We start from the raw sequence: 12,585 nt of genomic DNA, 5'->3' as shown, positions 1-12,585 counted from the left end.
TTTTTCATATTCATTTCATTTAATTTATTTACACACAAATTTTACGTATACAATTAATTTATATACAAGATTTCAATACATTCTCAAAAATACATTCTCAAATATATTTATCCTCGGTGTGTGTGTGTGTGTGTGTGTGTGTGTGTGTGTGTGTGTCGGGGTGGCTCCTAGGCAAATGCCCATCTCCACCTTTGTCCTCTGTGATCGTACAAAAACTCTGTACAGCGAGCCTGAAAAAAATATTGGTATTTGGTGTTATGAGTAGTGTGTGTTCTGTTGTTATCATCTGTATGCGCTCTTTTTGCACAGATCCCGCAGCCACTGGAACTATTGCAAAGGTTATCCATATCTGGGAGCCATAAATAAAAATATAAATAAATAAATAAAATAAAATATTTTTTAAAAAAATAATAAAATAAAATAAAAATAAATACGTTACTAGCGGGCTAACCACTATAGATCTACTCAGAAATCCTGAGAAAAATTAGTTAAATTTATATAGGATTTCTACAGTGGATATTCAATTATTAAGTTATATCAATATAATTTATTATTTACAAAAATAAATAAATAAAATAAAATAAAAATAAAAACAGTTGCCGCAGTGAGACTACTCAAAGGAATGCTGTACAGCTATTGGCCACAATGAGGCTTCAATAACCGCGAAACCTAGCTTCTGGAAGGAGCCTGGTCCACGAACGTTTAGCACATAATAATGCAGCAAGCAGTCATCATAAGACTACCTCCACATATTTTGTTCTTGTATGAGCCCAACTTGCTCAGCATCAGATGTTTTCTTCATTTCGATAATTACGTCTTCACTTGAATACAGCAAGTAGTCATCAGGACCACTGCGAAATTTCCTCTACGTGTACAGTTTCTTTTCCATTCTTCCTCGATCTGGCTTCTTAAGATGACTGTTTCTTCTTCATTTCTTATCGTATTTATAACTTTTCCACCTTCAAGCACTACAGCATTTACTTTATTTGAGAACGTCTTAAATAAGTTGACAGTGTCACCCCTGAGATAAAAGTCCTGAATTTATCTGCCAGTCTACAACATTTTCATAGAAGAGTTTGAGTCTGTAGTTATCTTCTTGTAACTACCTCGTCTCCTCAGTACCGTGAGCTGGCACAAAGTTACTCCCCAACAAGTTCCCAGATATGGTATAGTCTAATTCAAAATAAACTTCAGAATAAGCAATCAATTATGCCAAGGACCAGTGTCCCGACCCGCGCACGCGCTTCAGTTCACCGGCAATTGTTTAGATTTGCATAACGACCCGCTGGTCATAATGTTTTGGCTCATCGGTGTATATGGTTACAATAAAAGCTAGAGAAACTGTCACTAAAGCTTAGAAGTATTAGCGATGCTGAAATTTTAGAATATTATTTATTAGAAAGGCTTTCGAGCTTAGAACGCGAGTATAGCTCTTGGAGTCAATCGATGGCAAGTGACAGCAATTTTGAAGGAGACAGCAAGAGAGTGTATTGGAACATCATGGTTAATTACGAACGCATCACTGAACTCAGGAGATATTCCCTTAGAACTCACGAAAGTTTCAAACGAATTCACGCTTGGAACCGCCGTTACATAAATGTGGTTCTAAGAGTGAAGTTGGTAACTACTAACCAGGTTTTAGGAAAATGGTAAAGGCAATGATCAAGAATGCAGTACAGAATCAGTTAGATATAACTTCTCCAGGAAAAGTAGCATGGTTTTGTAAAGGGAAAATCATGCCTAGGCAATTTGGTTAGCTATTTTGACAGTCACTCATGTAGGATGCAGGAAGTCATTTCCACATTGTTTATTTGGATTTCAGTAGAACAGTTGACTCAGAGAAAAAATGATATCGAGCTTCTTGAAAGGGGCCAAAGATTGGCAGTTCGCCTGATGAGTTCGTCAAAAGGGCGCCCATATGAGGAAAGACTCGAATATGTAGGCTACGGACTCTGGCAACTAGTAATCTTAAAGGAGACCTAATTGAGATGTATAAAGCTCTGAGAGGAGAAAGAAAAATTAATTAGAGTGAAATTTTCACAGTTAAAAATTATTCTAGAACTTATATTGAATTGAAGAAAGTTATTTTTTATTATTTTTTTTTCTTTTTTATTTTTTTTAGCCAGCAAGCTGATTAATACTGAAATAAATTGCTTCCATAGTTGAAGTTTGCACCCTGCTTGGAGGAATATATATAGCTTTGTATCAAGATTGCTGTAAACACAAGAAGAGAAATATAAACGTGGACGAATTCTGCTCTGTTCGAAAAAGCTGGTTAAGTATATGCACCAGTTCGCCATTTTAATATACTTTCATGTCAGTTCTAACACTTTTAAAATGTAAAATCACCAAAATGCATCTAAAAATGTCAACACAGGAACCATATCAAAGAGTTTGCATGAGCCGATGTATCGTAACTTCTCAGATATGTATCTCATACGTGTTCAGATACATGTATCCAGATGTTAAGGTAGCTTTAGAATGTAAACTTACTTTTAGAATAAAACCAAACACCTGCAGAACACCTGTTGAGAACAAACAAGTAATCAGCAGTTAAAGAGATTAAAACATATGAGCTATATACTTGATAGTGAATTCTTTGCACTGGTGATAACTTAGCCGGAAAAATATAAAAACACACCTCTATTTTCAACCCTGCTTATGTGGCACTGAAGTAGTAATATGATTAGGTTACTTGCATTTGCTGTGGTGCTGATTCTCCCCTATCTACATACGTGTAGTGCAGCAGGTAAGTCTAGGTATCAAAAATAACTTTACTATTTACATCAACGTAGTAATATCGCTAAGACTCGTAAAAAAGAAAACATTTTTCATTTCCATTTGATTTTTGTTTTATTTTATTTCATTTTGAATATTAATTGGCTTGGGTACACTCAGAGTTGTGTCGAGGGTGAGGCGAACGAGGCTCTTGCCTCAGATTAAAAGCTGAAAGGGGCGCCAAAAGAAAGATTAATTGCAACGTTGCCATGATTAACAGAAGGGCGCAAATTTCCATTCTTGCCTCAGGTACTAAAATGGCTCGGCCCGTCCCTCGGTACACTTGTTGCTTGGTACTGGGAGCAGAATCGCGCCTTGCCAAGTTCAACCTTAACTGCAGCAAGATTTTGGTGAGTGCGTTTGTCAGTGGGTTTATTGTTTACTTTTTCATAAATCTGTATGTTAAATATAGAAAAGTTCAGTAGTTTTGCTTTCTGGCGGTTTACTCTAACGTTTTTAAGTATTTTTTCAAAATCTCCATATTAGTGTACCTTTATAAGGAATCCGCGCGTGTGACCCCAGAGCGGAATAACGGCGAAATGTGCTTAGCTTGGCATCAGCAAAACACTTCACATAATGGGTTACCATGGTCGCTCAGCTGCTTATATACCAATGATACAAAGGAACTTTACCAACAGGAAAGAAGAGATCATTATACCATTTCACATGTTACCTAATAGTCAGGCCACATCGGAAACTGTACATACAGGTTTGAAAACATCATTTTAGGTAGGGCATAGATCTGTTGAAATGGCTACAGAGAAGAACAGCAAGATTAGTTTTGGATAGAAAAGGATATTATTACCAAAAATGTTTTCTGTAGATTGCAACTTCTGGAAACTAGGCATCTGGGGAGTGACCTGACGAAAGTGTTTAAGACTTTAAAAGGGTTAATAAACTGAATGTTGATGTATTTTTACTCTTTCTCAAGGAATACACTAAAAGGGACAAAAAATTAAAAAAGGACGGTTGCGGAAGAAAAGTGTACAGAAGTCTTCAGCCATTGGTGTTAGTATAAACTCCCGCCTGGTGCTGTGGGAGTGGGGTAGTTTGAATCAGGTTAAAGAAAAAAGTGAAACTATTATTAAAAGTAATTTTAAAATAGTGTTTTTTTTTTTTTTTTTTTGGCTGATGCTGCTAAACTTTGTTTCCTTGTTTTATTTTTTCGATACTTATTATATAATAGAATGTCCCAGAAATGTAATATACACTTTACTTTATTAATAAATAACACGTTTTTAACCCTATTATATACCGCTGATCATAAAGTCACAAACGTTCAAAGCGTCCACCATGAGCCTCAATGGCCCGCTCAAAACAGATCTACAACAAAACAGCATACAGTACATCCTAAGCTGCTGCAGGCAACTTCAAGCTTCAATTCCTTGTTTTAGATCTTTAGTAAGGATTTTGGACTAAAGATGAATATGGCTAAAACAAAAGTAATGATGAACAAATATGCCACAGAAAGGAAAATAATGATTAAAGGAGCAGTAATTGTAAAGGTGGAGTCATATACTTATCTGGGACCCCAGGTTGGGACCAAAAGCACAGAAATGAACATGTAAAGACGGCCACTATGACGAGAACAGATCCCACAAACAGCGATCGTAAAGATATGACTCTTTAAACCCACAGCTGGGGCGTTGCCCAATCTATAAATACTAACGACCAAGCAGCTGTCGCGCTGCACAGAAAACAAATGGACATGATTGGACCTTCAACCCTGATGAAAATCCTTCTCAACTGACACACGAACGGGACTCAGTCCCATGAGCGACTCTCACCAAAAGATGAAGAAGAACCTGCACAGTCGTTGTACGGACCTGACAAGAAAGCCTGATATAATTCCATTAGCCCTGGATGGTAGGCCACTGATGATAGACGACCACTTCGCAGCCACAAGCGTTCACGCCCTATTGGCGTTCTGGGTCAGCTCCCTTGTCTGGCCCACTATTACTCCCCTTCTCTGGTGGGGGAGGGAGACGGCTTGCCATCTCCTTAACCCCCACCACCCTTCTCTTCTTTCTGGTGGGGCATGGGCATGCCCCACTGCAAGCTGGAGCTACCTTCCCTATCGGCTCCTTTTCTGACTATATCCCCCCAATCTTCAGCCTCCCTCCCCCCACTCTAACTATATGCAAGCGAAAGTCCCACACAATCCAAATTTAACCATAAAAATAAATTTCGCCCAAAACTCTCGGCTTCTCATTCTAGCGCCTTCACCACGCGAACTGTATGCATATGCATTTTTGTATGTCGCATATGTGCATTTTTTTTTTTTTTTTTTTTTTTAGGTCCTAGCCACTGAAATCTAAGGAAATTAGGTGGCAGGACCTGCCAGAGTAAATAATTATAATACTGGTGTACCTGGTCTGCCTCCACGGGGCTAAAGTGGGGCAACGTTGGGCCTCAGTAGGGGTCCAGCGGCTAAATGACCAGATGAACAACGGTACACGACACTACACATGTACAATATCCATACACTTTTAAATCTCTGGCATTTCCAGCAAACTGGCACACCCATCACAATGTAAACAACGCGGAGATGGGGGAAACCCCTGGTGCCGTATGACCCTAAATACACTTTACTTTACTTATCTGGGACAAGTTATAGCTGTAATAATGATAAATGGCTGGAAGTCAAGAGAAGAATAAATTTTAGATGGATAACATTCAGGAAATATAGTCACATACTGAAGAGCAATATCCCAATTTGTCTGAAACGTAAAATAATGAACCAATGTATACTCCCCACCATGACTTACGGAAGTGAAACTTGGGCACTCACTAAAAAAAAAAATGGAATAGAAGCTGAAAACTACATAGCGAAGAATGGAACGAATTATACTAGGAATCAAACTGTTAGATAAGAGAACTACATGAATTAGGCAGCAAACACAAAGGACATTCTTATCAAAACTAAAAGAACTGAAATAAACTTGGGCAGGACACATAATAGCTCGAAGACATGATGATAGATAGACTAAGAAAATAAGAATGGTACCCAAGAGGAGCTAGAAGAAAACCTGGAAGACAAAGGCGGAGATGGATAGATGAAATTCATGAGTTTGTGGGTAGTAAATGGATGGCCAATGCTCAAAACAGAAGGAACTGGAAAGTTGCTGGAGGGGCCTTCATCCTGCAGTGGATTGAAAATGGCTGATGATGATGATAGTTTTCCTGTAAATAAAGATTAATTGTAGATATGCAGATGTTCAGATATTAATGGCAGGGCAGTGTATTTCAGTCTGGAGTATCATAATTGGGTGGAAAGCAATCCACAACCTTCTTTATTACAGGCCCTGGTTATTGCAGAATGATATTTCAACAAGTAACTTGACACTACAGCAGAGCTGTGCCGAGGGTGAGGCGAACGAGGCTCTTGCCTCAGGTTAAAAGCTGAAAGGGGTGCCAAAAGAAAGATTAAATACTTTCTAACATTGTCATTGTTAACAATAGGGCGCAATTTTCCATTCTTGCCTCAGATACTAAAACGGCTCGGCACGGCCCTGTGACTACAGTATATTGTATCAAAATCTTATTTATAAACCATTGCTGTTTTTTTTTTTTTTTTTTTTCTTGTGCCCTAAGATTTTTAGCAACGTTGGTTTGATTGTTGATTTTTTCAGGAGCATCAGCGACTTAGACGTCACTACATCATATTACTCTTTTGGTAATGTGTGTGTATGTGTGTGTCAATACAGTTTACTGTGGAATTATTAGTTTGAAAAAAAATTTGTTAATACCGGTATATTAATTACACATATGTATTAATATTAACAGGAAAAACTCATATGTCATGTTGTTGAAGCAGATTAACAAACAATATGTAAATTTAAAATGTTTAGTTTCTGTAATGGCACAGATTTCTCACATGTAGCACGTTCAGAACGGTTTTATCATATCGAAAAAGCTTAGGAAAAAAAAAAAAAAAAAAACCCAAGTAAAGTGCTGTTCAGTACAGTACATGTAAGAACTCAGTGCCATCAGCAAAAATGAAAATTTTTAAGCCATTTTAAAACTTATAATTATGCGTTGAATCTATAGAGAACAGAGTTGTGTGCTATTTTATCAACTGGGCATGGTATCGAAGTGAACCAGGGAAGCATCTACCTGAAGACATCGATCCAAATCTCTGTACAGTTATTAACTATGCCTTTGCTATACTCGATGCGAATACCTATGAACTTCGATCAAGCGACTCCTGGGCAGATGTGGACAACAAATTTTATCAGGTAAGCTGTAAAGAAACTATGATTTCACGCAGAGCTCGAAATGGAAAATTTTACGAAGCGTGCAGAAATCAGTTAATGTATTTATTATTATGTAGTAGTAGTGGCATGTGATGCAAGAAAGCAAGTGTATGAGCTTATGCAGCATCAGCCAAAAAAAAAAAAAAAAAAAAAATCACACTATCCCCTCCAAATATTATTATTATTATTATTATCTTAGCGTAATATCTTACTTTTGTTTATAATTTTTATTTCTTATGGATTTTTTTTCCCACCACGTAACGAGTATGGTACCAAGTGCATATGGCCCTCGTGCGTAGCACAGTGGGTAGAATCGCCATCCTCCCCACACCGAGTGAAAAGACCTGAGTTCGACTTCCGTCAAACTGAGCTGAGTTTGACGTGAGGAATTTTTATGAGTATTTTTCACAACGTGGCTGAGTTAGTCGGTCTCAGGCGAGGCGTTTTTTCTACCGGAAACTCGAATTTTTCGTCCAGCAAACAGAAAATCGACCTCACAACACACGCAATTTACAGACAACATACACGGAGCAAAACATGGCCTTAGTCGCCGATGCTCCTAAAACCCAACAACTCTAAAGCTCCAAATTAGTTCTGCCCGGGTTACCTTCCTGATAACGGGCCATGGTTTCGTAAATGATAAACTAGCCTCCACGGGAATAGTGGATGATCCACGCAGCCCTTGCGGTGAAATCAAAGACGAATACTTGTTTTATATTTGCCCACTTTATGAAGACTTGCGTGCTATACTGATTACTAAGATGCATGCCCTGCCAGGTGGATCGTGATCATCCCTTAATCAATGAGGAAGAACAATACCAGGTTTTCTCAAGTTTTGCCCAGGAACTGTTTACCAGAAGAAGATCGTTGGTCAATCGCCCTGGAAACAATGAACATCGCGACCCCTAAGTAAACCCTAAATGTCGAGAGGGGAATGCTCAACAGATGATGCTGAATGAATATCATTATATTATATGGAACTAACCCTTGGACGTGACAACCCTGATTACGACTACTCTCACCTGACTGTGACTATTTTAACCTGGACTTGGCCTTCAGCGGACTTGGAATTGACACGGGAATCCGATATCTCCACTGCTTGACCATGCTAAACTGATCCTGGATTGGCCTGCTAACTCAGCCCTGGCTGAGTTGGGATATGCTCAAATCATAGCAATCGCCAATGATATATAACTTCCAAGTGCTAATCCGATCTTTATTGGGCAGTTTTGCTCCACTCAACTCGAGCGGCTAACTTCTCTGCAACTACTCTTCTAACTCCCAACTTCATTCCCTTCTTGGACTTTTTTTTTTTTTTTTGGCCCGACATAGAAAGCTCAGGCGACTCTGGTTGGGTCCAGTCAGAGTCCTTCGCCCTCTTTACTACTTGGCCTACCTCCACATAATAGTGACGGGTATTGTGGGACCCCACATTGCCCGTAGGGGACCCGCGGCTAAATGGCCAAAAGAACAACACAACTCAACACTATACCGCACAACCCTACACTTACACATACACATTCTGGCCTCTACAGTGAACTGTATACTTCAGAGAGTTACTACGAGGAGTTGGGGGAACTCCCAGTGCCGCCAGACAACTAACACTATATGTCACATGTCACATGTCACATGTCACTCTGGGGTTCTCGGTGATGTATTTTCTGGAGGTTGGTAAGAATTCACCAGCGTTGTGGTTTGTAGAGTAACTGTTATACGCATCAGCACTATTACTTGATGCAAAGAACATTTTTAAGTCATCCCCGTAAGTAAGAATGTTGGTAATCGACGTTGCTAGTATCTTCCTGCTTCATAATTGCCTCTCTGTAGGTTTAACAGTTTCTGTAGGTTTCCTGTAACGCGACAGTGAGTCTCCAGAAAGTGGACGAGGTGGTGAACTGCTGTCCGGTTTGGATGTTCAGAACAGGATGTCCATTCGGTCTTTTTTGTTTAAGGCTGTTTAGAACTTGCAGATTTGTCTCTAAAAGATTTCCTATCGTTAACCTGTTTTTCTGTAACTGAGTGAAGACAGGATAGATGATGACCAAAGAATCGACTATTTAATTGCATGATGATTGATTTTTCAAAAAATTTTGAAGTTACATCCAATGGAAATAGATCTTTCCAGGTTTTGAGTCTAATTGGCTAAAACCAATTAGACTCAAATAAGTTTACCAGGCTTCAGAGAAGGTTGCAATCTCTATGATTCAGTTAAGTGTATGCAAGAATCTAAAATAAACCTTAAAGATAATTCCACATGTTATCCATCAATTGTGTTGCAAATGGACACAAAAATTGTCCACATTATCAAATTTGAAACGCCCTTTTAAAGTAGGAAAGTGATATTTCAAATAATTTAAAATTATTTAGCTAACAATCTACATTTATGGTTGATATCTGGAACTCTCCTAACAAGGCTCTAACAGCAGTCAGCCAACACATTTAGATGCTCTTTTTTGATATATTGACAGAATCTTTCCCCGTGCTCATCTCTGACAGGTTTCCAGAATCTCTTCCGATAAGATTAACATAATTTTCATCTTTAACACTGTCTACGAAATTCGCCATTACTGCTCCTTTATTTATTTCGAGATTGTTTAAAACCTCATCAGTCTGTTTCCACGACTTTTTATTTTGCAGGTTAATGAAATGTCTTCGTTGATATTGGGTTCACTAACTGATAAACATTTTCCTCACGTTAAGAAATTAAGTAATATCTAACTAATTCATGGCTTTGAACGAAAAGTCTCTAATCTAAATCGAATGTTGCGACGTTTAAAAGTCCTGGAACTACACACTGCAAAGAAAACTGTTCTATAATAATGCCTGCCTTTTGCTGGTCTACCCCATTCGTACAAAAAAACACTAAAATATATTTTGTATATTCCAGGCACCGGTGAAGAAGGAAAGCTATTGGTTTTAGATTGCCCCAGATAAACTTAATTTAAATGTATATACATTTAAATAATGTACATACAAAAGTATAAATTTTATATATGCCAATTAAAACCAACAGCGACCACACTCCCCATTGGTTTTAGATTGCCACAGATAGAATTAAATTAAGTTTTCTAATCACATTCCGTGACAGCCAATCTTGGGCCAAAGAAGTTTACAAGAAAGAGGCTAAAGGAAAATAATCTCATTTTAAAAGCAGTTGCATATTCTCTTACGATTATTAATATCTTTATTGCAGGCAGTGAATGATTACCTGATGCAATAATACTCATAACAGCGACAATGCTAGGGATTTAACATGAAATAACTAATACAGGAAAAATTACATAAAACGTATAATTACGTATTTTACATTAATCAGATCCTTAAGGCTGTTGATAATGGTTTCCGAAACAGGAGCAGGTTGGGCGGTCCCGTTGATCCGATAGAGGAGCTTCAAGTCGTCTGCATAACTGATAAATTCTGTTTGCTGGCAGAGGAATGCGTGGATGGCAGCCATAAAGAGGAGCCCTGAAAGACCTCCGCCCTGGAGATCACCTACACAAACTTTCCTTGTGAAAGATTTTTTATTCACAGTCAAGTGAAGGACCTGGTCGTAAGTAGCGACTTCAAGAATCCCAGTATATTGCCTTTTATCTGGTATCCGTCCTCACAAAGTTGCAGAAGGGGCTGGATGTCCATGCTGTCAAATGCAGACTAGATATTCAGATAAACAATTTCCATTTCAGCCCTATCTTGTAGAGCCCCCAAAACGGTGTTGATGGTTTGCAGAAGGTAATGGTGGACCTGCGTTTCAAGGCATAGTGAATGAATGGTGATTCACATGGCAGAACCTGGTTGGTTAGGATGGGAAGAAAGCACTTCTCCATGACTTTGAGGAGAGATGAGGCTTTCATTATTGGCCTGAATTGTGAAACTGAACGGTAATATGAAAGGTATGTAAAAACATTACCATTAGGTAGAAACACCGACTTCAAACTTTAGCTTTGGGGAAATAATGAACTGAGACTATTCGTTCACTATTTCATCAGTTCGTTAACGTCACTGGCAAATACAAGATCGACATTCAGTAAAGAATCATGTAAAATCTGTGTAAATTCCGAAACAGAGAAGTCTTGCTAGCAATATATCTAGCGCAGCGTTTCCCAAACTGGAGTCCGTGGACGCCTGGGGATCAAGTTATTCGTTCTATGTATAGCAAATTGATGATAAATAAAGTTATTATTACATATTTATGTAAAAATAAGAATAAAGTTGAGTTGTTTTAAAACATAAACCATTGAATTTGAAGTTTGGGAACCACTGAACTAGGCGCTCATTCGTCGTAAGGGCCAAATCGAACTATAACACTTAGCATAACTGAATTTGTAATTGATTTAAAAAATATGACAATTGCTATTATATTCTAAACCATTATTATAGAAGTTTTTTTTTATTAAAAGTACTATCTTGTGAGTAATAATTTCTTTTATAATTTAATTAATATTATAATATAACTATAATTTAATTATTTCATTAAAACAAAGGCACATTTCTGATATTTGGCCATATTGTCACAATTGATACCTACGCTTCTGTGTCTTGACACAGTTCATAAAGAGATCCTACTTTTCCAAGTAGGATCTCTGCTTGCTTTAATATTAGAGATTCAGATCTCTTACTAAATCGTTCAGTTCTGCCTGCGAAAGTAAGCAGGATGCCGTTGATGTCGATGGAAAGTATGGATCCTTGAAAAATTAGCAGTTCGTTGTAAGGATGATTTTCAGATTCTTTCCTGAATCCAAAGTCTGTGCTTTCGGTGGCCTAAATACTGGAAGATCCTCAAAATGGGATGCAGAGCTCATAAATTACATTAAATCTGAGTATTTTTTGTGTGTTTCACTTCAATTGAAATCCATGGTGTGAATAAACTTAAAGGGAGAGTGGGCTGATCATTAGAAGAAATAGGCAAATGAAGTGGCAAACGTTTCCCCCCCACTGGCTATATACTCAGTGAAGCATTTTTTAGGTATAGATACTTTTTTTCATGAAATTGAATGCTGCCTTCAAATAACAGCATCAAATATTCGTACCATGCGATAAAAAGCAGGTGGGCAGATGTGCGCATATGTGTAGCGTCTTACGTAGGGTGGCTATTGAACGATCGTTCAACTCCGCCGTGGTTCACTGTAATGGTACAGAACTGAAAAATAAGTACTGTGAATACGTTTGTGCAGTGTGTGCTGCTTAAGTTGTTTCTGGACACTGCTACTAACGATCATCAAGAAGGTGCTTCCGCGTACCCGTTTAAGCCACGAAGTAGGTCATCACTGTTCAGGTACTGTCCTTAATGGAATAAATCCCGCATTCATAGGTAGTGGTGCAAGTCCTATGGGTGCCAGTAATTCCCTACCACTAATCCCCAACCATGGTATCAACAACTTAGAGAGAGAGAGAGAGAGAGAGAGAGAGAGAGAGAGAGAGAGAGAGAGAGAGAGCAGTACACACAAAGGCTACAGAAGATGCAATGAATCCTCAGATGAGGAGTGTCCATCCAAAAACAGATGAACTTCAAATGGAATACATCCTAAAATTATCAAAACTTGATATCCTTGAA

General features: G+C 38.2%; 1 protein-coding gene across 1 annotated transcript in view; it reads left to right on the top strand.

Annotated features, from left to right (window-relative positions):
* Nucleotides 1-2,675: 2,675 nt before the first annotated feature.
* LOC150086913 (acidic mammalian chitinase-like) overlaps nucleotides 2,676-12,585 on the top strand; it is a 52,635-nt gene continuing 42,725 nt past the window's right edge. The window contains exons 1-2 of the mRNA XM_090372321.1: nucleotides 2,676-2,749; nucleotides 6,829-7,016. Of these exons, the coding sequence (XP_090228447.1) occupies nucleotides 2,683-2,749; nucleotides 6,829-7,016 (255 nt within the window). The 5' untranslated portion in view covers nucleotides 2,676-2,682. The remainder of the gene's footprint in view (nucleotides 2,750-6,828; nucleotides 7,017-12,585) is intronic.

Source organism: Mastigoproctus giganteus, chromosome 4 (genome assembly GCF_048544385.1).
Source record: "Mastigoproctus giganteus isolate SK-2022 chromosome 4, ASM4854438v1, whole genome shotgun sequence".
NCBI lineage: Eukaryota > Metazoa > Arthropoda > Arachnida > Uropygi > Thelyphonidae > Mastigoproctus > Mastigoproctus giganteus.
Note: the sequence above shows the minus strand (reverse complement) of the source record. Positions and strands in the feature narration are given on the sequence as shown.